The sequence below is a fragment of the Helianthus annuus genome, chromosome 11 (genome assembly GCF_002127325.2).
Source record: "Helianthus annuus cultivar XRQ/B chromosome 11, HanXRQr2.0-SUNRISE, whole genome shotgun sequence".
Taxonomy (NCBI): domain Eukaryota; kingdom Viridiplantae; phylum Streptophyta; class Magnoliopsida; order Asterales; family Asteraceae; genus Helianthus; species Helianthus annuus.
Window position 1 is genome coordinate 18,111,440 of NC_035443.2, and position 27,725 is coordinate 18,139,164.

General features: G+C 40.1%; 2 protein-coding genes across 2 annotated transcripts; one reads left to right on the top strand and one right to left on the bottom strand.

Moving 5' to 3' along the window:
* Positions 1-874: 874 nt before the first annotated feature.
* Positions 875-2,439, top strand: LOC110889846 (benzoate carboxyl methyltransferase). The gene is made up of 4 exons (XM_022137414.2): positions 875-964; positions 1,039-1,446; positions 1,562-1,816; positions 1,945-2,439. Exons 1-4 carry the CDS (start codon positions 890-892, stop codon positions 2,311-2,313), a joined length of 1,107 nt encoding a protein of 368 aa, XP_021993106.1. The 5' UTR covers positions 875-889; the 3' UTR covers positions 2,314-2,439.
* An 11,791-nt stretch (positions 2,440-14,230) lies between these two features.
* LOC110891869 lies at positions 14,231-15,678 on the bottom strand. Its single transcript, XM_022139384.2, has 2 exons — positions 15,106-15,678; positions 14,231-14,555 (listed from the first exon to the last, which is right to left on the bottom strand). Exons 1-2 carry the CDS (start codon positions 15,655-15,657, stop codon positions 14,493-14,495), a joined length of 615 nt encoding a protein of 204 aa, XP_021995076.1. The 5' UTR covers positions 15,658-15,678; the 3' UTR covers positions 14,231-14,492.
* Positions 15,679-27,725: the final 12,047 nt, after the last annotated feature.

Sequence of the window (27,725 nt, forward strand, 5' to 3'; positions counted from 1 at the left end):
GTTAATTTATTTTTAAGTGGGGGTAAAAACATAACTTTGAACTGATGGCAAAATTGTAAGTTTAAGGGAAAAAAAACTAATTGCAAAAGTGTAAATTTAAACGGGACAAAATCGTAATTTTGAACCGAGGGAAGGATTTAAATATTTAGCTGGGAGTAAAAACGTAAATTTATTTTTATGTGGGGGCAAAAACATATTGTTAAACTGATGGCAAAATCGTAATTTTAAAGCGGGATAAAAGCGTAAATTTATTGGGGCAATAGAGGACTGTCAGGCAGCTGGTATTACGTTAGCCGCCCATTTCAGCCAATAATGGGCCAACACTATTACGTAAATATAAGCTGGGGGCAAAGCATAAATTTAATTTCTAACTTGGGATAAGATCGTAATTTTAAACAGGGGATAAAATTGTAATTTGATAGAATCTATAAATAACTTTTCAATGAAAAAAAAAGAGGAAAAGGTGGCCGCCACTTTTGGCCAACCACCTATGAAAACTATTCCCGCCGACTTTTACAATTTATCTTTGTATGTATGGTAAATATTACATTTTATATATACACCCCTTATCTCACTTGAAAAGAAAAGGTCTAATTTAATTAATTCAAGTGTTTTACATTTTCTTTTTTTTTAACGGCAAATTTCTTTTATTCCTGTCGTTTGTGGGACTTAAATCCAAGACTACTCTCTCCCAAGGTGTTTAAATACTTTGTCTCATCTGTCCATGAGGTGGAGGGTTTCAATCTTACATTGTGTAAATATAGAAGTATTTAGGAGTAGGTTAGTTTGCCACTAGAAAAAGATTAAGGATCAAGATTGTAAAGCAACAAAAAGAAGGCCTATTTAAAGCAACACAAAGAAGGGTAACAAAAGGCAAAGATTAATAAGCATGGCCTTGGTAAACATATTACATATGAATACAGGAGATGGGGAATTAAGCTATGCCAAGAACTCCTTGCTTCAGGTTTGAGTAACACCACAACGTTTGCATACATTTAACATTGGGTCTCATCTTCTTTGTTCTTATTTTCTCTTCAGGAAACCGGGATACGGAATGCTATACCAATTTTAAAGCATTCAATCAAGGGTATAGCTAATTATGGTGTCTTCAAAGATTGTATCACCGTTGCAGATTTAGGATGCTCATCTGGCACAAATACGTTGTTGGTTGTGTCTAATATCATTGATATAGTGCATGAGGTGTGTCAAGAAAATAACCGTGAAGTACCTCAATTTCAAGTTTGTTTAAATGACCTCTTTGGAAATGATTTTAATACTATTTTCAAATCATTACCTGACTTTTACGCAAATGTTAAGAAGAACAAAGGAGAAGCTTTTGGCCCTTGTTTCATTTCGGCTGTTCCAGGTTCCTTCTACGGCAGACTATTCCCAAACAAAAGTTTGCACCTTGTCCACTGCGCTACTAGTAATCAATGGCTTTCTCAGGTACATATAATATTCAACTAGATCTTTAGTTATCTTACGAGATATAATTATACCTTAAAGTGTGCTTGCACTAAAATATTGAGATATAAACTATAGTCCATATAACATGTGATAGATGCCTCAAGGACTAGAAAATAATGGATCAAACATATACATAGCGAAAACAAGTCCTCCAAATGTATACCAAGCATATGGAAAACAATTTCATACTGATTTCACAAAATTTTTACGAATGCGCTCCGAGGAAGTAGTACATGGTGGAAGCATGGTTTTAACAATCCCTAGTCGAAGTTTAGTTGATCTAGCTTCTGATGATAGTTGTGCATTCTTTGAGCTACTCGGACAATCACTTGTCGACATGGTCAAAGAGGTATATATATATGTGGTTCTTTTGTATCCAATTTCGAACTCAAACTATAGAAGATTATATTGGTCAAAAGTTCTAGTTAATCTGCTTTGCTTACATGACTAACTAATTAAGCTTAACTGGCAAGACAGGGATTGGTTCAAGGAGCAGATATTAACTCATTCAATATGCCATTGTATTTTCCATGTGAGGATGAAGTTAGGAACATTATTGAATCTGAGGGATCATTTTCCGTTGAAAACTTGAATGTTTTTAAAGTCAATTGGGATCCATGTGACACGGATTACACAAACATGAATGATTCTAATGAGCTCAGCCAAGTCCATGGGAAAAACACATCAAAAGTGCTTAGAGTGGCTCTTGAACCATTGCTGGTTTCACATTTCGGAAATTCCATCATTCATGTGTTATTTAAGAAGTATGAGAAACATGTGGCCGACCATCTCTCAAAGAAGAAAACAAGACACTTTTTCTTAACCATTTCATTGACCAAAAAATGAATGGTTCATGTGTTCAAAATAAACTTTAGTGGTTTTGTGTACTAATATATGAATCATGTCTCATCATTGTATACATCATGAACCATCTATATTTGAAGGATTGAAGGTATTGTAAATTTGGTTAATCTGGACATGTTTAAAAGAATATCCACTCACTTGCAACATTTTGAAACCAATTTAGGTAAGTCGATATATAATATCGGATTTTAACATGCTAACAAATACTGTTTCATTCAAATATGATAGTCAGACACTTTGACCTTCGCAGTTTATGCAAATCTTTACTAAATATTTGTAAGTAAGGTCCCATCAAAATATTTAACAAAATTTATGACTTATGGGTAATTACGCAAAATGGTGTATGAGTGTAATAAAGCAAATATTCAGAAGTACCCGGAAATTCTAAGATATATATGCATTCTCATGTTCATCCATCCCCACTTTCTTTGACGCATAGTTGTCTTGAGATATCGGGATTCATCTCCACCGCCAACATGTATTCGTGGCTGTAGGTCCAGCTAGGAGGATCTAGTCGCCAAATCCTTGTATACTAACCAACCCGGTTGTGCGGAATCCAACCGGAATGGCAAACCGAGATAGAACACGCACAAACACAACACACAATCTTCACCGATTAACACCACTTGTATTAATACGAATGAAAGGTTCGGTTACAAAGCTATGTTTACAAATGTGTTTTGCAAACCCTCTAAAACACTCGTGTGTGTGTGCTCTCAATAGTATACTCTCTGTGTTCTCTCTATGTGTTCTATATTTTTCTTATCCACAGACAGTCTATTTGTAGACACAGCACAACGAAACAGAACTTGGTTGGCGAATCTGACTTGGTTTGACGAATCAGGAAGTTGAAGAAACAAAGTGACACTTGACGAAATTGGATCATCTTGACAAAACATAGATGTTTCGTCAAGGTCCTCCCTGTTTCGCCAACATTGGGCTTGGGCCCAAACTTTGTTTCGCCAAACAGTCTAAGCAGCCCAAGACTTGTTTCTGTATTGCAGGTTTGTTTATCTCAAAGCCCAAGTTCAAGTCTTTTAATCTCTTGGCCCGATATTCTTGATCTTGTACACGACGGAGGAAAGTCGAGTCATAGCCAAGTCTCGTGGCGCGTGTCGCGTCCACATATAATGTATCAACAAACTCCCTCTTGGACGCTACTCGCGTGATTCGCCTTTCATGTCTTCAATGTCGGAGGATCTTGAAAGTCTTCACGTCTTGAAAGCAGAAAGTATATCAACAAACTATCCGTATCATGTAGGAAGTGTGTTGACAAACTCCCCCTTAACATAAGCTCCCCCTTGAGTTATGCTAGTGAAAGACTTGATCTTTATAGATTGAGATCCTTGTGGTGTTGATGATGGTCAGCGGCAACTCGATCATTTTCATCTTTTGAGTGCCTTCACGTCGTGTCTTCATTCCAAAGCTTGTCATCGACCATGTTCTCCTTGCCTTTAGAATCTGCACATTCAAGAAATCTAAACGCGTAATGAGAACAACTGCTTGGAATATAGTTAATATAAACAAATGACACATAAATGACCATGTCACAATCAAACACCGTCCGACAGTTTGAAAGTTTAATAAATTTGTCAATTTTAGATTTAACTTTCAAAAACTTGCAAATTTCGACCGTTTATGAAGGTTTAGTCAATTCGGTTTTCGTTCAGGTTTCAGGTAACGAAGACTCGAGCTCCAACATCGTACGATCGAAAATAAAGTAGAAATAAAATCTTTTTGGCTTTTATAAAGTTTATATTAAAACACACCTAAAATCTTTTTGGTATTTTTGAATATTTTGAAATATAAAGACTGAAAGCAGTAAATAAATATATACAAACATTCTTTTTGCGAGTTTTGAGGGTAAGAAAATCATATCAGTGTACGGTCATGCCATAACGCTCTTGTTGTTCAGTTAGTTAACATTAAGATAAGCATTCTATAACAATTATCGGTATTGTTGTCCACTTAAGCTCAACTTATCAGATGTAATCATGGCGAGGGGATACGTTAAGGTATGATTTATACTTACCGACCGGCGTTCATCCACATCACGACACATTCCCGTATCAAGGTATGCACGAGGGTTCATCTTACCGGTGAGTATACTGTAGATCCCAAAACGTATCCGGATCACAGTGGTTGGTTGTTTTAGTCCAAAACACCTATTGATTAAGTGTTTGAACTATGAATAGTCAAGAAATGTCAAGAATGAAGATGAAGGTGAAGCTAATGGATTGATGAATACAACTAGTGTTGTATTGAATCCAAACAGAAAGATATAACAATACACAACCTTGGAAATCAGATTAAAGCTCAACAAGAATGTAAACAACACTTCTATTGCACCAAGAGCCAAAAGCTTGAGAATGTTACAATGCTTGGGGTATATATACTAGTGTCCTGACTAACCAGCAAATTTATAAATTTGCTGGTATCTTAACTACACTAGGTCAGGAACATTACTTCTAGATAATTACAAAAACAACCCCTAAACATTCAAAATGCGTACAAACTACAATTAAACTGATCCAGCACAAGTACCAACGATCTCATATGCTCTAACAATATCCCCCCTAGATCGTTGCGTGCTTGTCTTCTCATTCTTCTGCGGTAGTCTTTGGATCTTCAGTAGTAACCGCTGGATCTTCTGTTGTAACCACTGGATCTTCTGTAGTTTGTTTCTCTGGCTCGGTGGGATTTTCTTCCACAATGATCGTTTCTGATGGTGCGACAACCTCCGTTGATGCTACTGGAGGTTCTTGGTTAATGACAGCTTCACTTGATTTTGGGTCCTCCTTAGCGGCCTCATATGTGGATGAGGCCGGAGGTGTTGGTGTGGGTTGAGAGTCGGTGGTGGGTGGATCTGCAGTTGAGGCCGAGCTTCCTTCCATGGTTTTCTCGTGTCTCTTTTTCCTTCGACCTTCTTTCTTTTTCTGCTCTTTTTCTTTTCGCTTCTGTATTTTGTCTACCATGTCGAGCATCTCCCTTTTTAGACTCCAGGCACGCTCTACTGCACGCTGAAACAGTGCTGCCTCTTCAAGATTTGCGTTTCCAGCTCCGACATTGATACGCCTAGCATTTAGCATGGTGAGATCAGAGAGTCCGAATTGAAATACATCCATAGGATCCAGTATTCGAATATCGACATTGTCGTTCGATCTTATCACAGCTTCACCGGTCTGACTGTCGTAGAACCATTTCTTGAAATCCTTAAGTGCCACAGGGATTTCTTCCGGAAGCTTGACTCTGGTGACTACTTTAGCAGGGTTAACAACCCACGTCACCTTTCCCTTGCCTGTTACTGGATCAAACGTAGTTTTGGACACTCGGCGTCTTGGGCGCTGTGGGGCATGATTCGGGAAGTTCTTGTCGCATTCGCTTGTAATTAGACGTTCAAAGTCTCTTCCGATCCCCCTGTCACCATGGTTGAGCAAATTCAGACGCCCAAGCTCTCTTAAATCCCACCTTGGGAGCGAGAAGAGATCAAACCCAGTTGCGAAATATTGTATCACACCACCCCGTCTCTTTACAACGAACATGCCCCTGAGGTTGTCATACATCCAGCTTATTATTTTCTCAGTCTCTTCAGATTTAACAACCTTTATCACTTGATGCAGAACAGGGAGCTTTTCTCGTTCTTTTCTGAACCACTCAGGATGTTCAGGAGCGAAAGTCTTGCCATCTTCTTGCTCATATAAAACCTCGTCTTCTAGCCCCCATTCAACGAAGGTTGGTGGCATAATTTCTCGATCTACTGCCTCTTCGTCGCTTTCGTTTCCCTCCAATGCCTTGTCAACCGATTCCAATCTCTTTTTCTTCGCTTCGGCTTCTTTTTCTTTTCGATCCGTTTCTTCTTGAATGAAAGCTTCAAAATCGAAGATTTCATCAAATGTAAACATCGGCTCAATGTTTGCTTTTTCACATATTCCCCTCATCATTCGGTAGAGCTTCTCTAAGCTGGATTGTTGAAATCTGACAAACTTGGCTTGCTTGGCCATGTATTCTTTCATTTCCTTGTTTTTCTTTCTTTGATCCTTGAGTTTCTCTCTTAGGATGTTTGTATCATTGACTTGATTCTTCAACAAGCAAATTTCTTTCGCCACAGAAGGCTCGGTGTCTTTTATGAGCCTATCATACAGATCTTGAAATGGACGTAGCCTTTGTGGAACAACGGGTGGTTTTGAGATTCTGGTGGGTTTGACTGGGGAAACCTTTGAAGTACCTTCGCGTGCATGTGCCTCGTCAGGATCAACAAGAATTTGATCAACGAAGTCATTTAGGTCTTGAACTTCTTCAGGAACTACTTCGGGCATCTCCGAAGAAGATATTTCTTTACGTTTCAGGCTCTTTTCTCGTTTCTCTTTCTCCTGCATTACATGCATGGCTTTTAGATCTTGAATATTTTTGCGTTGCTCTTCAGTTTGTGCCGCCCTGATTGCAGAACTCATTAAACGTTCAGAACCTCCTGTTGTCTTTTTCTTCTTAGGAGGTTCTTCACCTGCAGGTTGCTTGCCCTTTCGTTTTTCTTTGCTACTTCCTTCTTTGGCGGCTGCTTCGGCCTGTGCTTGTGCTGCTCTCTGTTGTTTAGCTTTGACCCCTTCTTTGTACTTCTGATATGCAGCTTTCACGATGGGTAGTCTTTCAGCTCTGTACATCCAGTCGTGCAACAAAACCCATTCGTTGGTTTTGATTTCAGTATATTGTCTACTTGTGGGCACGTGGAATTTGTAGGTATTTCCATCGTTTGGAAGGTCTTTTTCTTGATCATTAATGAGCATCTGAATAAATCTCGGGTACATTGCCCAAGTCGCTCCATTTGCATTCTCTCTCATATAATTGAAAATTAATCCAGAGAGATTGAATTTTTGATTTGTGCATAGGCTCAGCATAGCTGCAGACCATTCCAAATTTAAGCCATCAAACCCGCCTTTTCGATGCGCTAGACTTGTCGAAATTACATAAACAATAAACCTCCAATCCTGAGTTAGACCGCCCCTTTTAATCTCCTTTTTATTTCTGAAATCTCCTGCGTATCCCATTCCTTTGAAACCGTCAAGAATATCGTCTTGACTCATGCTTTGTGGTTCATTATCGTTGTCTTTGAGCTTCAGAACTTTACGTACCCTTTCCTCTGTCACTTCCACTCTTTTGTTGCGTACTGTTGAAGAGATTCCTGGTTTATTGTTTATTGACTCCAGCTTTACGTTCTCCCAGAATTCTCGAATGTGAAGAGGATAGACAGGAACGGAAGTCTCTACTGCATGACCAATTCTGCTATTGCGAACCCATTTCGATACATCTTCGAAGTCAGTTGGTACTTGATCGAGATTTATGCTCTGGTTATGCTTGAGGGTTTTATCCCATTCGAGCACTTTTACCATTCTGCACAGAAAACGAAGCAAGTTAGAGTGTGCGGATACCGGATAAACTATGTACGAGACAAGAATTTACATAAGACATATATAATTTAAAAAGAAATAAAAAAAATGAATATATACAATAACTTCGCTACCAGATCAGATTGTTTCATCGCTAATGATGGCCATATACACAGATTACCGGATAGATAAGCCAAATTCGCTGGCGAATTTAACGAAAACAAGGTTTTTGACCCGGAACTGATCTGACAGCGAAGATCACGATCTATCTCGCCAACCGAGCGAAATAGAGTATGTGGCTCGGTGCTTGAACTCGCGTTCAAGACTTGCGGTCTTCGCTGACTTCGCCAACACTTCTGATCTTGATAACTAACGACAAATTCGCTATGTTCGCTGGTGGATCAGACGTGATTTCAAGTCAATACTTCGCTAGCGAACATAGCGAAGGTAGCGTTTCATTAACGGAAATGATTGAACAGCGAGGATAGCGAATTTGATCACTATCTGAGCGAATCAAACCGCTCGCTGATTGCTCGAACTCGCGTTCGAGTCTTTTGGATTTCCCTTAAAATCGCTAACCTCGCTATCACCTTAATAATTTCGCTGTGTTCATAATTTTCTTGAAAAACCCTTTCTTAAAACCCATGACTGTTCATATCCAATTTATCCTTAGATTACCGGAAAGCCTAAACATAACAATTTGACAACGACTGGTACCGAAATATATACAGATGCAAGCATAAGCATGATTCACCATTTCTAAAACCGATTCAATAACCGATTCATCTACAATACCCACAAAAACTAACCCAAACCCTTAACCCAAACAACTTGTTTGAAATCTGCCATGATCTGAAATTTAAACATGTAATCATTTAAACAAAGAACCGTAAACTGAACAAGCAATACACACCTGAATTTCTTTGATAGAATGGAGACTTGTGTTGATGATTATGGTATGAAAAACAGAGTAAAGAAATGAAGAGCGGGTGATATTTGCGATGAAATGGAGAGGAAGAGGTAAAAAATTTGAAATATGACGGTTAAAAGGATATATAAGGGTACGGTCAAAAAGGTAACCAGCGAACTTATATGTTCGCTGGTATCTTATCTTCGCCGGCTTATATATAGTTTCAAACATTTTGGTTTTTGCTTGACGATTTCAAACGTTTCTCGAAAAACGTGCCCGTTTAAGTTTGAAAGCCTGTTTATTTTGGGTTATTTACAGTGATGCTAAAATTTGGGCCATTTTGACTCCGAACTTCAACTTTCTTGCATTGCGAGGATTCATTTAACTCAGATTTTCTTGAAATGACTGACGCTTACCAAACTTACCTGCAGAAGATCATACTGCCAACACTTGCCACATTCTTTATATATTATTACTATTATATTACTAACCAGGGCACAAGAAAAACTGTCAGTATGTTTGTCCGCTTAAATCCATGCATCCTTCTTTCAACATACCTTCGGAGAGCGTGTTTTATCATGTTTTCGGTAATTTTGACAAGTCTTCGATGGCCCCCACACAAGCTATTGAAAATAGAATCATTACGCCCTCGTGAGTCCCACATCAGGACATACCCCCGCGATCAGGGTATGCACAAAGATTCCTCATAACAGGTGAGTATATTGGATTCATTCTCTTCAACGATAGATCGGAGATCAGGTCTGTACTTTCGTACAACAGAGATTCCAGGAACTATCGAGGGTTAAGATAGATGGTTCGGCAAACAGGTCAGTACCATCGTACAGCAGAGTTGCCTACTGATCTATCAGAGAGATTGGCCAAAGATGGCACTTATTATGGATTTTTGGCCAATAAAGGCACTTATTATACAGGGTTTGGCCTTTTTTTTTTTTTTTTTAATAGGCACTTATTGGTAAGAGAATATCATAGTATTTGCGTCTAGGTCAGTACCACCGTACAGCAGAAGAGCAACTATGATATCCTCCGAATGAAATCCCAATATAAAGACCCGAAATCTCAGATTTTGGCAATCCGTCAACGCAAGATTCAAGACCATTAAGCCATATGCCGCAACGTGTTACCCACTGAGGTGCGTAATGCCTGAGAAAAGCCAGAATTCTTGTGTAGACTTATGTTCGGCTCCCTACCAGCAGTTTACTCGTCGGTGTTGCTGAATCTACCGACACATCGTTGCTTGGTACCCTGATTGTATATTGTATTCTGTTCAAAGAAATGACAAAGTGTTAGCAATTTTCTATCACTTCCTCTAACAGGAGTCTGACATAAGCATCCTGTTTCAAGGATTTTCAGAATATCCCCCCTAAAATTTTCATTTTCGTAAGTCCATTTGCCCGAAAATAAAATTTTAAACAGAAAATCTTTTTGCTAGGCGACGTCCTTCAATATCCGTTTTATTTTCAACAAGCAAAAACGTTATTATTTTATTAATATATAATTAAAAGTTGTGGTTTTTTTTTTTTTTTTTTTTTTTTTTTTTTTTTTTAATCAACACAAGCTTCATTTCCAATCAAGGAAATTGACCATCTCTAACCAGGTTACCAACTGGTTAAAACGAGTTTTGTCAAAAGCTTTCGTAAAGATGTCGGCACGTTGCTGTGTCGTATCCACTGGCACCACTTGAATGTAACCCTTTTCATAAGCGTCTCGAATTGCATGAATGCGGATTTCGATGTGCTTGGTTCTGGAGTGGTGCACGGGATTCTTCACAATTCCCAGACAAGCCTCATTGTCGATGAATATCGGAGTCTTCATGATGTTGATTCCGTAATCCAGCAACTGATTCTGTATCCAGAGAACTTGTGAACAGCAACTGTATGCTGCAGTGTATTCCGCTTGAGCTGTCGACGTGGACACTGTTGTTTGCTTCTTGCTTTGCCATGAAATCAGCCGATTTCCCAGAAATTGGCATCCTCCTGAAACCGACCTTCGATCCACTTTGCAACCTGCATGATCGCTGTCAGAATAAGCAATTAAGTCAAAATTACTATCTTTAGGATACCAAAGCCCTAGTTTTGGTGTTCCTTTCAGATAGCGGAAGATGCGCTTTACGGCAATCTCATGGGATTCCTTTGGATTTGTCTGGAAACGAGCGCAAAGACAAACGGCCCACATGATATCAGGTCTGCTTGCTGTCAGATACATCAAAGATCCGATCATTGAGCGATAGAAAGATTTGTTCACCGACTTTCCCTGAGGATCTAAAGTGAGCTCTGTTTGGGAGGCGAATGGCGTGCTTGCCACTTTGCAGTCATTCATGTTATATTTCGAGAGAATGTCCCGAATATATTTAGCTTGATGAATCAGAATTCCATCCTCCCTTTGCTTCACTTCTAAACCCAGAAAGAAGTTCAGTTCTCCCATCATGCTCATTTCAAATTTTGCCTTCATGATAGATTCAAATTCTCTGCACAAGTCCTCGTTTGTTGACCCGAATATGATATCGTCCACATAGATTTGGACTAGCATAACATCTTCCCCTACCTTCTTGGTGAAGAGTGTCATGTCAATCGTTCCTCTGGAATAACCACAATCCAGAAGGTATGTGGACAAAGTTTCATACCAGGCGCGTGGGGCTTGATGTAGGCCGTACAGTGCTTTATCCAGCTTAAAATAGCGCCCTGGAAAATGAGGATCCTCAAACCCAGGAGGCTGACACACGTAAACTTCCTCCTTAACTTTCCCGTACAAAAACGCACTTTTGACATCCATTTGGAAGACCTTGAAGTTTCTGTAGGAAGCATACGCTAGGAATATTCTGATCGCCTCCAATCGAGCGACTAGAGCAAAAACCTCTTCGTAGTCGATCCCTTCTTCTTGTCGAAAGCCCTGCACCACCAATCGAGCCTTGTTCTTGATAACCACCCCACGATCATCCATCTTGTTTCGAAAGACCCATTTTGTACCGATAGGAAACTTTCCTTCAGGTAGATCTACGAGTTCCCACACTTTGAGTTTCCTGAATTGAGACAATTCTTCTTGCATCGCTTGAACCCAGCTGGAGTCTTGAATAGCGTCTTCGATGTCACGTGGAACTGATTGTGAAAGGAAGGCTGCGAAGAGACCTTTGTTGATGCTAGCTGACTGCCCTCGAGTACGTACTCCTTCTTCTACTGCGCCGATTACATTTTCAAGAGGATGATTTTTGTTTGTCTTGTAACCTGCATTTGTCAGAGATTCGATTTGCTGCGGAAGGTTGGTGAAGTGTTCGTCGACATAGATTATTGGCGGATCATCGTCTTGAGTTGGCTCATTCACATTTGCCTGTGAAGAAGAAGCACCATTTTCTTGGGTGTTCTCAGGCGAAGTGTGACCATTTGATTCATTCACAGCCATAATCGGATCAGCAGATGATGGAGATAATCGAGTGGTGAAAGGAGTGAAACCAATGTCAGACGAGTCAAACAGGGGTTCAACTTGAACGTCTTCAACTGGCTCAGGGTCAGACTCAGTTTCCGGAATTTCAAAGTTATTGAAGATCACACTCACATCATAGAACCAGTCAGGAGTGCTTCCAGTGTTGGTGTAATTTCCTTCTTGAAAGTCCACATAGTACGATTCAATCACCATCTTTGTTCGTTTGTTGTAGACACGATAAGCCTTCTGAGTGGATGAATACCCCATGAAGTAGCAGATATCACCCACAGCTTCAAACTTGACGAGATTTTCTTGAGTGTTCAACAGAGTGCACGAACATCCGAATGGCCTGAAGAAATCTATAAGAGGCTTTCTTTTGAAGAGAAGCTCGTATGCTGTCTTTCCATGAGGTTTCACGATGAGCACCCTGTTCAGAACGTAGCATGCTGTATTAACTGCTTCAGCCCAGAAGATAATTGGAAGCTTGGAGTCCACCAGCATGGTTCTTGCAGCTTCAATCAACGTTCTGTTCTTGCGTTCAGCGACTCCATTTTGCTGAGGAGTTCTGGCTGCACTGTATTGAAGATGAATTCCTTTTTCTGCGCAAAATGATATGAAGGTCTGATTTTTGAATTCAGACCCGTTGTCGCTTCTTATGGACTTCACTTTCCGTTTGGTTACGTTCTCTATCAAGGGAATGAATGCCTTCAATATTTCAGCAGTCTCGCTCTTTGCTTCAAGAAAATATACCCACGAAAAACGAGAGAAATCATCTGTTACAACCAAACAATAAGAGCTTTTAGCAAGACTTTTAACACTGATAGGACCAAAAAGATCCATGTGCAGTAACTGAAGTGGTGCAGAAATCGTGTTCACTGCTTTGGTCTTGTGAGGTTTCTTATGCTGTTTTCCCTGGGCGCATGCAATACATTTTTCAGAAAATGGAAATTCTTTAATCGGAAGACCTCTAACTAAGTTTAACTTAGATAGTTTATTCATATTTTTGAAATTGACATGGCCCAGTCGTCTATGCCAAAGCAGTGACTCCGATTCTGAAGCTTTAGAGATAAGGCATGTTAGATTGTCATTTGTCTTGGCATTCTTCATGTTGAGCACATATGTGTTGTTCTGTCTTGGAGCAGTAAGCATGATCATTTCTGCAGGAACAACATAACCCGGCTTCAGGAACAGGCATTCCATGTCATTGAACAACACTGAGATTCCTTTATCACACACTTGAGAGACGCTCATGAGATTATAGCATAACTCTGGAACATAGTTGACATTTTCCAGCGTGAGAGCTTCGGATACTACATCGCCTACTCCAACAATCTTTCCTCCCTTTTCGTCTCCGGCAAAGGACACGAAGTCGCCATCAATAAAGCGGAAGTTCTTCAATAGTTCTTTTAACCCCGTCATGTGTCTTGAGCATCCGCTGTCGACGTGCCAGATGTATTCCATGAGCATTCGAAGCCATTTCTGGAGCTTATTCTGATATATACAAATATACAAATATACAGATTAGTTTGATTTAGGAACCCAAATCTGTTTCATTTCAAATCTATCGTGGTTTTGACCCACTTTGACCTCTTTTTGTTTCCAAAGATACGCAGTTGAATCAACCAGATTTTTAACAGATTTCTTAAGATAATTTAGTTGCTGCGTGACGTTTGTAATAAAATCATGTTCTGGTTTAGGAAACTTTTTGGTTTTACAATGTTTCGCTGTATGTCCTAAATGACCACAGCGAAAACATCTTTTATGTCTGGGTCTTTTGGTGTGAGAAGATGATGTATGTGATGAGAGTCTTGAACTTTTTGCTTTCTTCATTTTCTTGTCCACTCTGCTTTCATCTTCGGGAAATTCTTCATCACTGTCTGAATCGAGTGAGCTTTCAGACGTGTTGTCCTTGCTTGAATTTTGTTCTTCACTTGCTTCACAACTTGAACATTCGAAGCTTTCATCACTTGTTGCTTGATCTTCAGTTGAGATTTCTGAATGCGAACTTTCTGATGTCTGTTCATCTTCTGTGGTAATGTCGCTTGATTCTACATTATCTTGATCTTCAGTAGCTTTCTTTTCTGATTCTGTCATACCTGTTCTGGAAGGAATAAATTCGGGAATTTCCTTTGTAAGGAATTTTCCAAAGCTATTCCTTTTTAATTCTGGCACAAATACAGGAGATTCACAAGCAACATTATCATCACGACACGCATAATTCAAACCATGACATTCAGACACATAAGGTTCATGATCACGGGTCTCAAATGTAGGCACATGGCCCTTACAGTCATCCACAGATTTAGTTTTAGGCACTTGGCCATTACAGTCATCCATCCTACTTAAACTATTACATTCATCCTTAACATTGTTTTTAGAACAATTCCAGACGAACCAGTTAACGGTGGAATAACTGTCGCCTGAATAACCAATTCCTATTTTTGACCCTCCGCAGTCTCCATCATCATCGCACACATCTTCTTTACACTCAATGGAATCTGCATCGCTTTTAGAACAGTTAGCAGTTGTCTCATTTTCATAAAATTCATTTTGTTCAACTGAGGCCTTTTCATTTATGAGATCATTTTCGGGATGAGGAGTAGGCATAGGCACGTAGTTTTTGCTGGGAGGCGGAAAGAAAAGTTTTCTTTCATTTCCGTGCCTATCCTTATAACCAATCCCGTCTTTCACAAACGTTGGTCGTTGGCAATTTTTGATGTCAGTAAAGGCCTTTTGACTGACATTCCATTTATCTATTATAATCTGGAGTTTGTTCTTTTCATTTAACGCTTTTTCTAACCTTTCAGTTAGATCATTTATGATAAAATCTTTTCTAAACACAAATTCTTTAAGAGTTTGCATTTCAGCCAAAGTTGAGTTCAACTTTCTCTGATATGCAGCCTCATTTTGTTTAAGCTCATTATTAATTTTCAAAGCTTTGTCCTTTTGCCTTTCAAACTCCAGATTTAGGAATTTATAATGTGCCACGACATCAACGCATGCTTCGGAGCATAACTTCTCCTTGAAACTAAGTGGAATACTATTTACCAAGTCTTTGTCAGCCTTCTCTTTTGATGCATCTGCTTTCATGGCTGTAGCTTGAACTTTATCCTTTCCTTTCTCAGCATCTTTTTCAGCTTTATCACCAGACTCCACTGAAGGCAGAATACCTTTCAATCCCTGGTCAGCATCATTGTTTCCAGTTGGGATTCCCGTTGTCTGCTTCTCAAAGTGCTTTGCAGATGATTCACTAGAGATTTTGGCCATCAGTGCTTTGTTGACTTGTTCCTTAGCTTCAGTGATCTCTTCGCTCCAGTCATAGTCTTCAACAACCAAAGCCTTCGGCGTGCTGGGAGAAGCGTTGCTTTTGTTCTCTTCGGCAGTGATCTGTTTAGCAGCTGGAGTAGCTTCACTGTTTCCCTCTTTCAACATCGGACAGTCACGCTTGAAGTGTCCAAGATTCTTACAGTTGTAGCACCTCAGCTTAGACTTGTCAAAACCAGCTTTTCCAAGACCTAATCGCTTGCCTGTCTTGTCTTGAAACTTCTTCAATCTCAGAGTGATCATGGCCATTTGCCATTTCAGATCCATTTCTTCCATATCATCTGGATCAACCTGATACATGTCTTTGGCAGTAAACATCTCCTTCCTCAATTCCCCAGACATTAGGGCTTCATAGCTGCTTAGGAAAGTGTTGAAGAGTGCCACATTCTCGGTTGAAACTTTCAATGCTTGAGTATCGACAGTGATCGTTTTCTCGACAACTTGTGGGGCTTTAGATGCGCTTGCGGAAGCATTTCCATAAATTAGATCAGAAGCTTGTGGAGTAATGCCCCCTGAAGCGAGAAACGCTACATTCTTCAGTCCTGCTGAAGGTTGAGTTGCTTTAGGTTGATATCCAGCAGTGTTCATCTCTCTCTTGTTTACGTCCATTTCAAATGCCCTTAGAGTGTTGATCAGATCTGTCAGAGTAACAGGATTAGGATTGTTGAGGAATTCCTTCTTGATCATCATACACTGCAAGCTCCATTCCTTGGGGAGCGAGTCAAGCAATTTCTTTATTGCAGCACGATTGGTTACAGGATTTCCAGCTTTCTTCATTTTGGTCATCATGTTTAGGAAGCGGCTAATGTGATCAGACAAGCTCTCTCCACGGACTCCGCAGAACATGTCGTATTGCTTCTGCACCATATCTCTCTTGCTTTCGATCAGTTCTTCATTTCCCTCATAGTACTCGATCAATGCATTCCAGAGTGCATTAGCAGTTCGGTGTTCTTCAAACATGTTGCAGTCGTTTGTTGATAAAGCCATGGTTAGAGCGGCGTGTGCACGACGATCACGTTGAATGAGGGCCTTGTCTTCGTCAGTGAAGGTGGTAGCATCGTTGTTAGGAACCACCGTATCTCCTCTAACTACCGTAGGAACGTGAGGTCCGGCCGTAACGGAGAGCCACAGATTGTAATCCGTGTACTCGAAGAACGATTGAATGCGAGTTTTCCAAGTGCTAAAATCTTCCGCTCCTTTCAACTTTGGTGGGCGAGTTGTGGTTCCAGTTTCAAGTTCCGCTTGAGCGATTGGACTTAGTTGATTTAGCGACATTTTTTTTTAGTTTTTGAGGAATGTGTGCTGAAACAGGCTTTAATTCGCTGACAAACCAGTTAAAATCGCCGACAAGCGATGTAGATTATGATCTCTGAAAACTTGTTCGCTGTCTTCGCTGATCTGATATCTGGCTAGTTCGCTGTTTTCGCTGTCGAGATGCTAGATCCTGCACGAACAACTACGCTGTCTACGCTGACAAATCAAACATCAAACGGAGTTAGATTATAATTGCCGGAAACCGTGATAGGAACGCTGTGATTCGCTAGCACGGTTCTCGAAGTCGCCTTCGATAAAATCGCTAATGGGTCAAATGATGCTATATCGCTGATGATCAGCAAATTTGCTCGAACGATAGTCGGCTAACTTGCTGATTATGCGATGAAACGGACAACGATTCAGACAAAATCGCTATCTTCGCTACGTTTAATGATTATCTTCGCTATATTCAAAATTATCGTCGCTGTGTTCAAAAATATCGTCGCTGTATTCAAAAATTCATCGCTACATTCAAGTTAACTTCGCCAACCAGAGGGTTTATCACGAACTAAAACCCTCTAATCACTCAAAAACAGCCCAAAAACCATGTTTTGATGCATCAAAATGACCAAAATGACTCCCTAACCAAGTATTAACAACAACCTATTCATTAAACACACCAAATCAATCCATTTTAAGCCCAAAAATTTTAAAAACCTTGAAACTTTGAAAAACCTTCAAAAGCAATGAGAAATCTTAACAAGAACACAACAACCAAGAGCACAAAGGCTCTGATACCAAATTGTAGATCCCAAAACGTATCCGGATCACAGTGGTTGGTTGTTTTAGTCCAAAACACCTATTGATTAAGTGTTTGAACTATGAATAGTCAAGAAATGTCAAGAATGAAGATGAAGGTGAAGCTAATGGATTGATGAATACAACTAGTGTTGTATTGAATCCAAACAGAAAGATATAACAATACACAACCTTGGAAATCAGATTAAAGCTCAACAAGAATGTAAACAACACTTCTATTGCACCAAGAGCCAAAAGCTTGAGAATGTTACAATGCTTGGGGTATATATACTAGTGTCCTGACTAACCAGCAAATTTATAAATTTGCTGGTATCTTAACTACACTAGGTCAGGAACATTACTTCTAGATAATTACAAAAACAACCCCTAAACATTCAAAATGCGTACAAACTACAATTAAACTGATCCAGCACAAGTACCAACGATCTCATATGCTCTAACATATACCGATTATCATCTGTTTGACCGTATATGATGTGAGATTCTCACTTATTTTGATTTTGAAAACAAGCCCTATGTGATATAATCACTTATTGATGAGGAACTTGATTTTCATATGCATGAGGGCACAGGAGCAAGTCCGTGAACAGGTCAGTACTTTCGTACAGCAGAGAGACGAACTTGACTCCCGGATAAATGTGATATTTTATCACTTATTTGTATGGACATGTGATTGTTTATCACTTATTGAGGTCGAATGCAATATGTACACGTATGTATAATATCATGGAAGATCTAGACTTGCGTCCCCGTTATTTTTCGGTAAAAGATACAACCATGATACCCAGATGATAAGCAGCATAAAGACCGAATATCTCAGAACCTCGGCAATCTATCAAACGAAATTTCGGTACTAAGACCATATGCCAATGAATGGTTCCCACCTGGTCATCAGTCAATTTAAGATTTATATCACCCTGCACACTTTAAAATGATTGTGAGCCTACCGATACATCTTATATAGAGCTGCTTATCGTTTTTCAGTTTAGGTTTAAAGAGGTTTGGATAGACCACTGATGTACTATCATTTTCTCTTTTACTCGCCAGGAAACTCATTTTTGTTTTTCTATTGTTTTTGTGTTTTTGAAATTTTTCGATGTTTTTGGATTTTCAAATTTTGATTTACTCCCCCTAAAATCAATAAACTAAGACAAATTTAAAAGACACAAAGATATATTTACAAAAATGATTTTCCGATGTTGGGTTTACTCTTGCTTGACCTTAATGCCGTTTACCAATAATAAAAAGTCAAATCTTGATTTGTCAAATGCTTTGGTAAAAAGGTCGGCACGTTGGTCATCGGTGTGGACCTTAACAACATCGATTAGCCTTTTCTCAAAGCAATCACGTATGAAGTGATATTTGATTTCGATGTGTTTGGTTTTTGAGTGCTGCACAGGATTTCTAGTGATCTGTAAAGCAGCAGAATTATCAACGTAAATAGGAATAGTTAGGAATTCAAAACCGTAGTCGCGTAATTGTTGTTGAATCCAAAGTACTTGGGAACAACAACTTGAGGCAGCAATGTATTCAGCTTCGCATGTTGATGTAGCGACGCACGTCTGCTTCTTGCACGGCCATGTGACTAGGCGATTTCCCAAAAACTGACATCCAGCCGTTGTGGACTTGTCGTCGATTTTACATCCGCCAAAATCAGAATCACTGAAAGCGATCAAGTCAAAGTTATTATCCCTAGGGTACCATAGACCGGTGTCAGGGCAACCCTTCAAATAACGAAAAATCCTTTTTAAAGCTGCAAGATGTGAGGCCTTCGGATTGACTTGATATCTGGCGAGCAGGCACGTTGGGTACATTATATCTGGCCTTGATGCTGTGAGGTACATAAGAGATCCGATCATCGCGCGGTAGTATGAGGGGTTAACAGCTTCACCCTTCAAGTCTGGAGTAATTCCGTGATTTTGTGGTAGTGGGGTACCAATGGGCGTTGCATCAGACATCTGGAACCGGCTCAAGATGTCACCAACATATTTAGTCTGATGGATGAATATCCCAGACTCCGTTTGTTGCACTTGTAGGCCCAAAAAGAAGGTCATTTCCCCCATAGCACTCATCTCGAATTTATCCTGCATAATGCGCTCGAAATTCCTACACAAGACATCATTAGTAGAACCAAAAATAATATCATCAGCATATACCTGTACCAGAAGAAGATCTCCATCTTGTTCTTTGATGAAAAGAGTACAGTCGATAAGACCCCTTCGAAAACCATTCTCCAGTAGATAATTTGATAAGGTTGCGTACCAAGCTCGCGGTGCTTGATGAAGACCATAGAGAGCTTTGTTGAGCAACCAAACCCGATCGGGATGGATAGGATCTTCAAAACCTGGAGGCTGTTCGACGTACACCTCTTCTTCAACCACAGCATGTAAGAATGCACTTTTCACGTCCAACTGATAAACCTTGAATCCTTTGAAGGACGCATAGGCTAGAAAGATTCGAATTGCTTCAAGACGTGCCACAGGTGCATACACTTCGTTGTAGTCGATCCCTTCTATCTGACGAAAACCTTGAACGACTAAACGTGCTTTGTTCCGGATAACAACTCCGCGGTCATCCTTTTTGCATTTAAACACCCAACGGGTACCAATCTTCTTGTAGCCAGCAGGTTTCTCTACGAGTTTCCAGACACCAAGTTTCTAGAATTGTTGCAATTCTTCCTGCATTGCTTCCACCCAAGAGTTATCTTTCATGGCTTCTTTATAGGTTCTTGGCTCTTCCTGTGAGACATAACACGCGAAAGACCAATCATTTTGTTGCCCGGATTCTCTAATAGCCGCATACAAGCCTGCATTGTTGTTGTTCCGCAACATGTTTCTCGTTTGAATGCCACTTTGCACATTTCCGATGATGTTTTGTTGAGGATGGGTATTATGAATCCTTGTTTCAGGATTCTCTCGAACTGGAATATTTCTACCCAGGTTGTTGAGATTGAGATCAACAACTAAATCAATGCTCGGAATTGACGAAGAGGATGATGCAGTAGTTTCAGCTGTTCTAGGGGCATCCACTGGAGGAGTACCTTCCGAAGTACCATGAACAGCTGTTGTTGGGACTTCTTGATCTGCATCTAGAAATTCATCATCCTCTGAAGATTCGTTCAATTCGGTTGCATCGTGAAAATCCTCATTGTCGAGAGCATTGTTGTTCACCGAAGATGGTTCTTGATTGACAAGAATTGGACGAACCACCGGTGAAACTGTTGCATTGTCACTCTCGAAAAACATCCTTGCCGCAGCATTTTCTTCAACGGCTTCAACATTGATCGAATTGAAAAAGTCATCATACTCAAACATCCAAGGCTGACCAGACATTTGACTGGCAATGTGTGCCTTTGTACTCTGACTTCAGACCATTCCTCGACCCTTTTAGTCTCTAGATTCCAGACTCGTAAGTTAGGGGTGGCATACCCAAGAAAGTATCCCTCAATTGCTTTTGCCCCAAACTTTCCATTAGGATCGATGATTGTACATGGAGCTCCAAACGGTTCAAGATAAGACAAATCCGGTTTCCGTTTGTGTAGAAGCTCAAAGCAGGTCTTGTTGTGCCTTTTGACTGTAAGGACTCGATTCAACGTATAACATGCAGAGGCCACAACTTCACTCCAGAATGGAATGGGCAACTGCGACTCTACCAACATTGTCCTAGCAGTCTCGATCAATGTGCGGTTCTTACGTTCAGCGACGCCATTTTGTTGAGGAGTGTAAGCTGCACTAAATTCGTGAAGAATACCTTTTGAAGTGCAAAACTCCGCCATGGCATGATTTTTAAATTCAGTACCATTGTCGCTACGTATCCTCCTAACCTTCAACTTATACAAATTCTCAATCTGTATGATCAAGTTTTTGATAATACCAAAGGTTTCACTCTTGTGTGCCATAAACGCCACCCAAGAAAATCTTGAATAATCATCAGTAATCACGAGGCAGTATTGATCATTCCGAATACTTTTATGCTTGACAGGACCGAACAAATCCATGTGCAAACGTTCAAGAGGAACTACCACCGTGTTGATCTTCTTTGTAGGGTGTCGCTTCTTCGTTTGTTTTCCTTTTTGGCACGAAACACAGACGTCTTGAAGATGTAAATTTTTGAGAGGTACACCATTCACCAATTCATTTGACACCAAATGATTCATTTTGCGTAAGTGAATGTGACCCATTCTTCTATGCCAAGAGATTGAGTCTTTTTCTATGGCTTTGGAAACGAAACATGTTGCTTGTGCAGACGTAGTAATAGCTTGGCTCATATCAAGGACGTACAAATCATTTATCCTTGGAGCAGACAAGAGAATCCATTCTTTTGGAATTTTGAAGCCAGGTTTCAGCACATAACATCCATTTGCATCAAAGTGTACTGAGAATTGCTTATCACAGATTTGAGAAACACTAAGAAGATTGTGATCAAGTTGTTGCACAAAGTTGATCTTGTCAAAGCTGACAATCCCGTTGGATATCATTCCTTCACCCGTAATATATCCGCCCTTATCTCCAGCAAATGCAACATAACCTCCTCTAATAGATTTGACGTCGTAGAGAAGCTTCATGTCGCCTGTCATGTGCCTGGATGCCCCACTATCAACAATCCAATGACTACTGATAGTTCCTCCTGGAACACCCTGCACATGAACTCAATTGATTAGTTGGAGATGGGGACCCAAGCCATTGTGGTCTTGGGTCTTCCATTTTCATCAACAACAATTACTTCTTTTCTTTGATGATTTGTAAATTGTGATGGTCCCCCTGATTCAATAACCGTTTTTGGTTTCCAGGTCTGTTTTGTTTTACCAGTGTTATTCTTTAAAAGTTTAACTTCATGGTTGTCTGAAGTTTTTGAATTGTCTGGTTTTACAGAAACAGATGTTTTGTTAACCACATCGGTTTTAATCGCCTTTTCAATTTTCTTGACCGGTTGGCGTTTCTGTTTCTTTTCCCTTTCTTTTACAAGGCGGGAATCTTGTTTTACAGAAACAGATCGCTTACGGTCAGTTTGGTCACGGGGAACATCAACTTTGCCTTTTTGTTTATAAAGGTATGAACAGTTTCGAATTACATGTCCAATTGTACCGCATTCAAAACATGATCTTCGTTCAACAAACCCCGAAGTATCATATGATCGTCTTGTCGATGATGATGAACTTTGTGATCCTGAGGTACTAGGTTTTGAACTGCTTGGTTCATTTCTGTTTAGCACAGTTGCTTTCTTAACAAAATCTAAGTTTGATTTGTTCTCAAACGTTTCAATTTTGTCCGTTCCCTTTGATTTCACAAAGTTTACATTCTTGTTCTTTTTCTGATTCGGCTTCTTTTGATCTTGAGCCGGTAATTTTCCTTTTTGATTGGTGTGATTTTGCTGTTTTTGCACTGTTGGTAATTTCTTATTGCCAAATTGTTTTCGAATTTCAGCCTTTGGAATAGGAGGACCTTGGGTTACTGTAACACGTGATCCTGTCTTTCCCAAAAACTTACTTGTCGAGTTTTCAAAGACTTTACTGATTAAGGATTGATTAACATTCTTAATAGGAAAATCTTTGTCTGAGTAAATTTTATCATCACTAACAAGAGTGTACAGCAAATTCACACTCTCCGACTCTTTTGCAGATGTGGACTGGATTGCAACAGTCTTAGCGGGTTGTGCAGGAGGATCACATAGAATATGATTCTCAAGAGGTATGTCCTCTTCTTTGATTTCCGCATCAGACTTTGCTGGTATAGTATCATCGGATTCATCATAAGAAGAATCAGCATCCTCAATGATAACTAGAGGATCCTGATTCAGTTCAGCAGAAGACACACATGCATCTGCTGACACATCTGAATCGGATGATATTTCTTTCTTGTATCCGAGTCCTGTTGCAAATTCCTTGACATCTAGAGGAACAGATGGTTCAAAGAAAGTTCTATCCTCCTCGTCAGGCATGGCATCATAATTGTGTCTCACAGGTGGTGGACATTTCTTGTAGCCTATGCATGTGACATCCCGTTTCTCTTTCTGAACGTCAATAATGTGATCCAACACATAGCTAGAGCTTAAATAACTGTCTAGCTTAAGTTGGATCGCCTCACTTTCTGTTTTGACACAAGCCATCTTCTTTTGCATTATCTCAAGCCGAGATATATACAAATTAATGTCAGTTTGTTTTCTGGAAACCATTTTAGTTAGCTCGGTTTTATCTTTCTTTAATTTCTCAATTACCGATTTAAACTCTTTTTCATGGTTTTCATAAAACATATTGACTTCAGTGCACTTTGAAAGATCCACGGTCAATTTCTGATTGTGGATGAATGTCACATCATATTTCTCTTGCAAAGCCACGTGTTTGCTTTGCAATTCACACCACTTGGCATTCAATGAAACATGTTTGTCTTGCAAGTCAAACAAACTAGCTTGTAAAGCATCATGTTTGCCTTGCAACTCAGACATGTTTGCCTCTAAATCAGCACATTTAACACGCAAACTATCACAGTTATCACAATTAACAGCAGTGGGTTCATCGACACATACCTGACTTGATGAACTGTCGACATTCGCCATAAAGGCTGAATGGAGAGAAGACGAAGAATAAGCAGCTTGATCCACCAAAATAGATCTTCTGTTTGTTCCTGCTGCAGCTTCCTCCAAAAGATCATCAATGTCTGCATCGACTGACACACTTGATGTCTCACCCACATGATCATCGCCTGAACTCGAGGATTCTACATCTGAACTCCTGCTGTAACCCGAAGAGTCTTCATCCTCAGAAGATTCACCACCATTGGCGGAAGATTCTCCACCACTGGCGTGAGTTAAATCCTTAACAACTTTAGCAAAACATGTTGTTCCATCTGGAGCATCACCACTTAACTGAATTGACCAGTCACAACCTTCATCTACTTGAACCACAAGTGCCCGGTTGGCATTTGATGTTCCAGCTTGGCTCTGGTTGTTGACAGGTATCAATGTACGCTCATTGTTCCTGTTCTGGTTCTGCTGGTTGCCTTGGTTTCTGAAGGGATTATGGTTCCCATGCTGTGCTGGCCTTGTACATTCCCTTTTAAAGTGACCCCGTTCACCACCATTGAAGCACTTTACTGCCTGTTTATCGAACCCATACTTGGTGTCTTTCTTGCTCTCCAAGCTGGTTCTGCCAGTTCTTTCCATGAAATCCTTTGCCCTTCTTACAGCACTAGCAAAGGCCCACTTGATGTCCTTCAAGTCCATCTCTTCCTTGTCAATCTGCTGATAGTCTTCTTGTGTCAGATTAATGTTGCCAATCTGACCTTCCACTAACCCACAGTACGCGCTCACTAAAGTGTTAAGCAGCTCCATGTGTTCCCTTGCTACTTCCACACTGACCTTTGAAAAGCTTGAAGTGTCGAGCCGTACTGTATTTGGCTTTGCTTGCTGACCAGCAGATGATGTATTTCCATAACACGCTTGTTGTTGAGCAGGAGGAGGTGGTTGTAGTGGATTTCCATACAAGTCTGTGGTGGGAGCCGGCTTAACAGGAACTTGTATTGGATTGCCATACATATCCGTGCTTGTGACAAACGCCGTTTGAAATGGAGCATGTGAACCAGGTCTTGCAGACGAAGAACTGGAAGTTCCATAATACATCTGAGGATTGCATGGCACAATGGATTTTGCAGAAGAAGTACTCGGAGTTCCATAATACATTTCAGGATTTTGTGGCACGGGAACTCTTTTTGCCTTTAAGGTTTCCTCCTGATCCTTGTTCTCTAAAAGCTGCACGAAGTCGTTGATGTTTGTAGTAGCCAAAACCCCGTTATACTTCAAAATCTCCAAGAAACTATTCCATTGGGGAGGCAACGCATCAGCAAACTTCTTCACCACCTCTGCTGTAGTTGTTACTACTCCAAAATTGCCTAACTCTGGAAGCAAGTGATAAAACCGGCTTGTCATATCTCCCAACGACTCCTTATCCATACACGTGAAACCGTCGAATTCTTTCTTGAGAAGATCATGACGCAATTGACGTGTTGCTTCATTCCCTACCCCTCTGGTCTTCAACGCGTCCCACAACTTCTTCGTTGTCTTGAAACTGACAAACTGGTGGTAGATATCTTTGCTTAACGCCTGAGTGAGAATGGCGTATGCTTTCTTTTCCAAATCATACGTTTTCTTTTGATCTTCAGGAAGATCGGCAAACGTAGCAGTATATGAAGCAGCAACCTCTATAGCTTGATCGAAATCTGTGGTGAAACGTATCCACAGTTCGGTATTTTGACCAAGAACGTATGTACGAAATCTATCAACCCAACCCGGATACTCGTTTAAGTGCATCAACTTTGGAGGTCGATTCAAACTTCCGGTTTCGCTTTCGCTTAAGAGAACACTTTGAATACTTGGAGTTTGATTCGATACGAATGCCCATTGACCGGTTGATATGGCATTAGCTTGTGAAGATGTCGACACCGGAGATTCGGCCCATGAGGGAGATAAACTTGTATTTGTGTACTTTCCACTATCTGGAGCCGGAGTTCCCCACCAACTTGGATTCATATTTGATATTGGAAATTGAATACCTGAAAATCACAACTCAAAGAAACAGTTAAATCCAAGTTGTGAACCTACTGTAAAAAAAATTGTTTCGACGAAACACAGGTTTTGTAAATATTGGCTCCTTGTCAACGAAACAGGCCCAACTTTGTAAGCCCAACTAGGCAATCGGTGAAATAGAATTTTAGAGTTTTGGACTTTGGGCTTGACGAAATAGAATTCATAAACAGATGGGTTTTGACGAAATGGCCCAACACATTTTGACGAAACAAAAATTAATCCTCTTGATATATATGCTTGACGAAATAGGACTTTTATAAACCTTAAACAATAATTTTTGTTTGACGAAATAGACATGGGCCCACTGTCGACGAAATAGAATTTTGTCTTTTAAGATTTTGGGCCTTTGGGCTTTATCGGCGAAACAGGGATATTATATGAGGGCCTTTAGTTTTGACGAGATGGAAGGTGGGCTTTGACGAAACAAGAGGCCCAACTCTAAACGACGAAACTGAAAAGTGAAATGCTTTGGTTTCGCCGATTGCTTTTTGGCGAAACAGATTTGTTTCCTCAACAATCTGTTACGTCAAAAAGCTGTCAGGGGTTGGTAAGCCTTTCACACTTGACCTTATCCTGCTGACAAACCAGACACAACTTTCGGCTTCCACACACTACTTTTCACCAAACAAGTATGGATCCTAATATTTTAATCAAATACCAGTTTCCAACACACAAACACTTTCACATATAATTTTCAAGGATCAAAAAGGTAGATATTTTATGAAGAACACTTGAATATGCTGAAGAACACGATGAAATTTCCGGTAAACTATGAGTTTTCCGGTGACCCGAAAGTATCCGAAAGCGTGATATTGCTTGCAATGTTTAATAAAACCAATATTTAGCATGTGGACATGAGTTTAACAAGGTTTTTAACCAAACACAAAGCAAAAACAACAAGATTTAACCAGATTTCATGATGTTTTTCCAGAAAAAATATGAAGTTTAACACCCGAAAAACAAACAAAGAACACACTCGGTTTTAACAAGGAGAAGAGCCAAGGCTCTGATACCACTTGTAGGTCCGGCTAGGAGGATCTAGTCGCCTAATCCTTGTATACTAACCAACCCGGTTGTGCGGAATCCAACCGGAAAGGCAAACCGAGATAGAACACGCACAAACACAACACACAATCTTCACCGATTAAGACCACTTGTATTAATACGAATGAAAGGTTCGGTTACAAAGCTATGTTTACAAATGTGTTTTGCAAACCCTCTAAAACACTCGTGTGTGTGTGCTCTCAACAGTATACTCTCTGTGTTCTCTCTATGTGTTCTTTATTTTTCTTATCCACAGACAGTCTATTTATAGACACAGCACAACGAAACAGAACTTGGTTGGCGAATCTGACTTGGTTTGACGAATCAGGAAGTTGAAGAAACAAAGTGACACTTGAAGAAATTGGATCATCTTGACGAAACATAGATGTTTCGTCAAGGTCCTCCCTGTTTCGCCAAGGTCCTCCCTGTTTCGCCAACATTGGGCTTGGGCCCAAACTTTGTTTCGCCAAACAGTCTAAGCAGCCCAAGACTTGTTTTTGTATTGCAGGTTTGTTTATCTCAAAGCCCAAGTTCAAGTCTTTTAATCTCTTGGCCCGATGTTCTTGATCTTGTACACGACGGAGGAAAGTCGAGTCATAGCCAAGTCTTGTGGCTGATGGAGAGTGTGAAACCCGAGTATTAACGTGCTT

Excerpts from the sequence above, each read along its gene's own strand:
- LOC110889846 (XM_022137414.2), top strand. The coding sequence starts at position 890 with ATGGCCTTGGTAAACATATTACATATGAATACAGGAGATGGGGAATTA. Across the intron at positions 965-1,038 it reads CCAAGAACTCCTTGCTTCAG|GAAACCGGGATACGGAATGC; the intron begins GTTTGAGTAACA and ends TTTTCTCTTCAG. Across the intron at positions 1,817-1,944 it reads TTGTCGACATGGTCAAAGAG|GGATTGGTTCAAGGAGCAGA; the intron begins GTATATATATAT and ends CTGGCAAGACAG.
- LOC110891869 (XM_022139384.2), bottom strand. The coding sequence starts at position 15,657 with ATGGAAGAAATGGATCTGAAATGGCAAATGGCCATGATCACTCTGAGA. Across the intron at positions 14,556-15,105 it reads AGAAGGCTGACAAAGACTTG|ATTCCATTGAGTGTAAAGAA; the intron begins GTAAATAGTATT and ends AAAGCGATGCAG.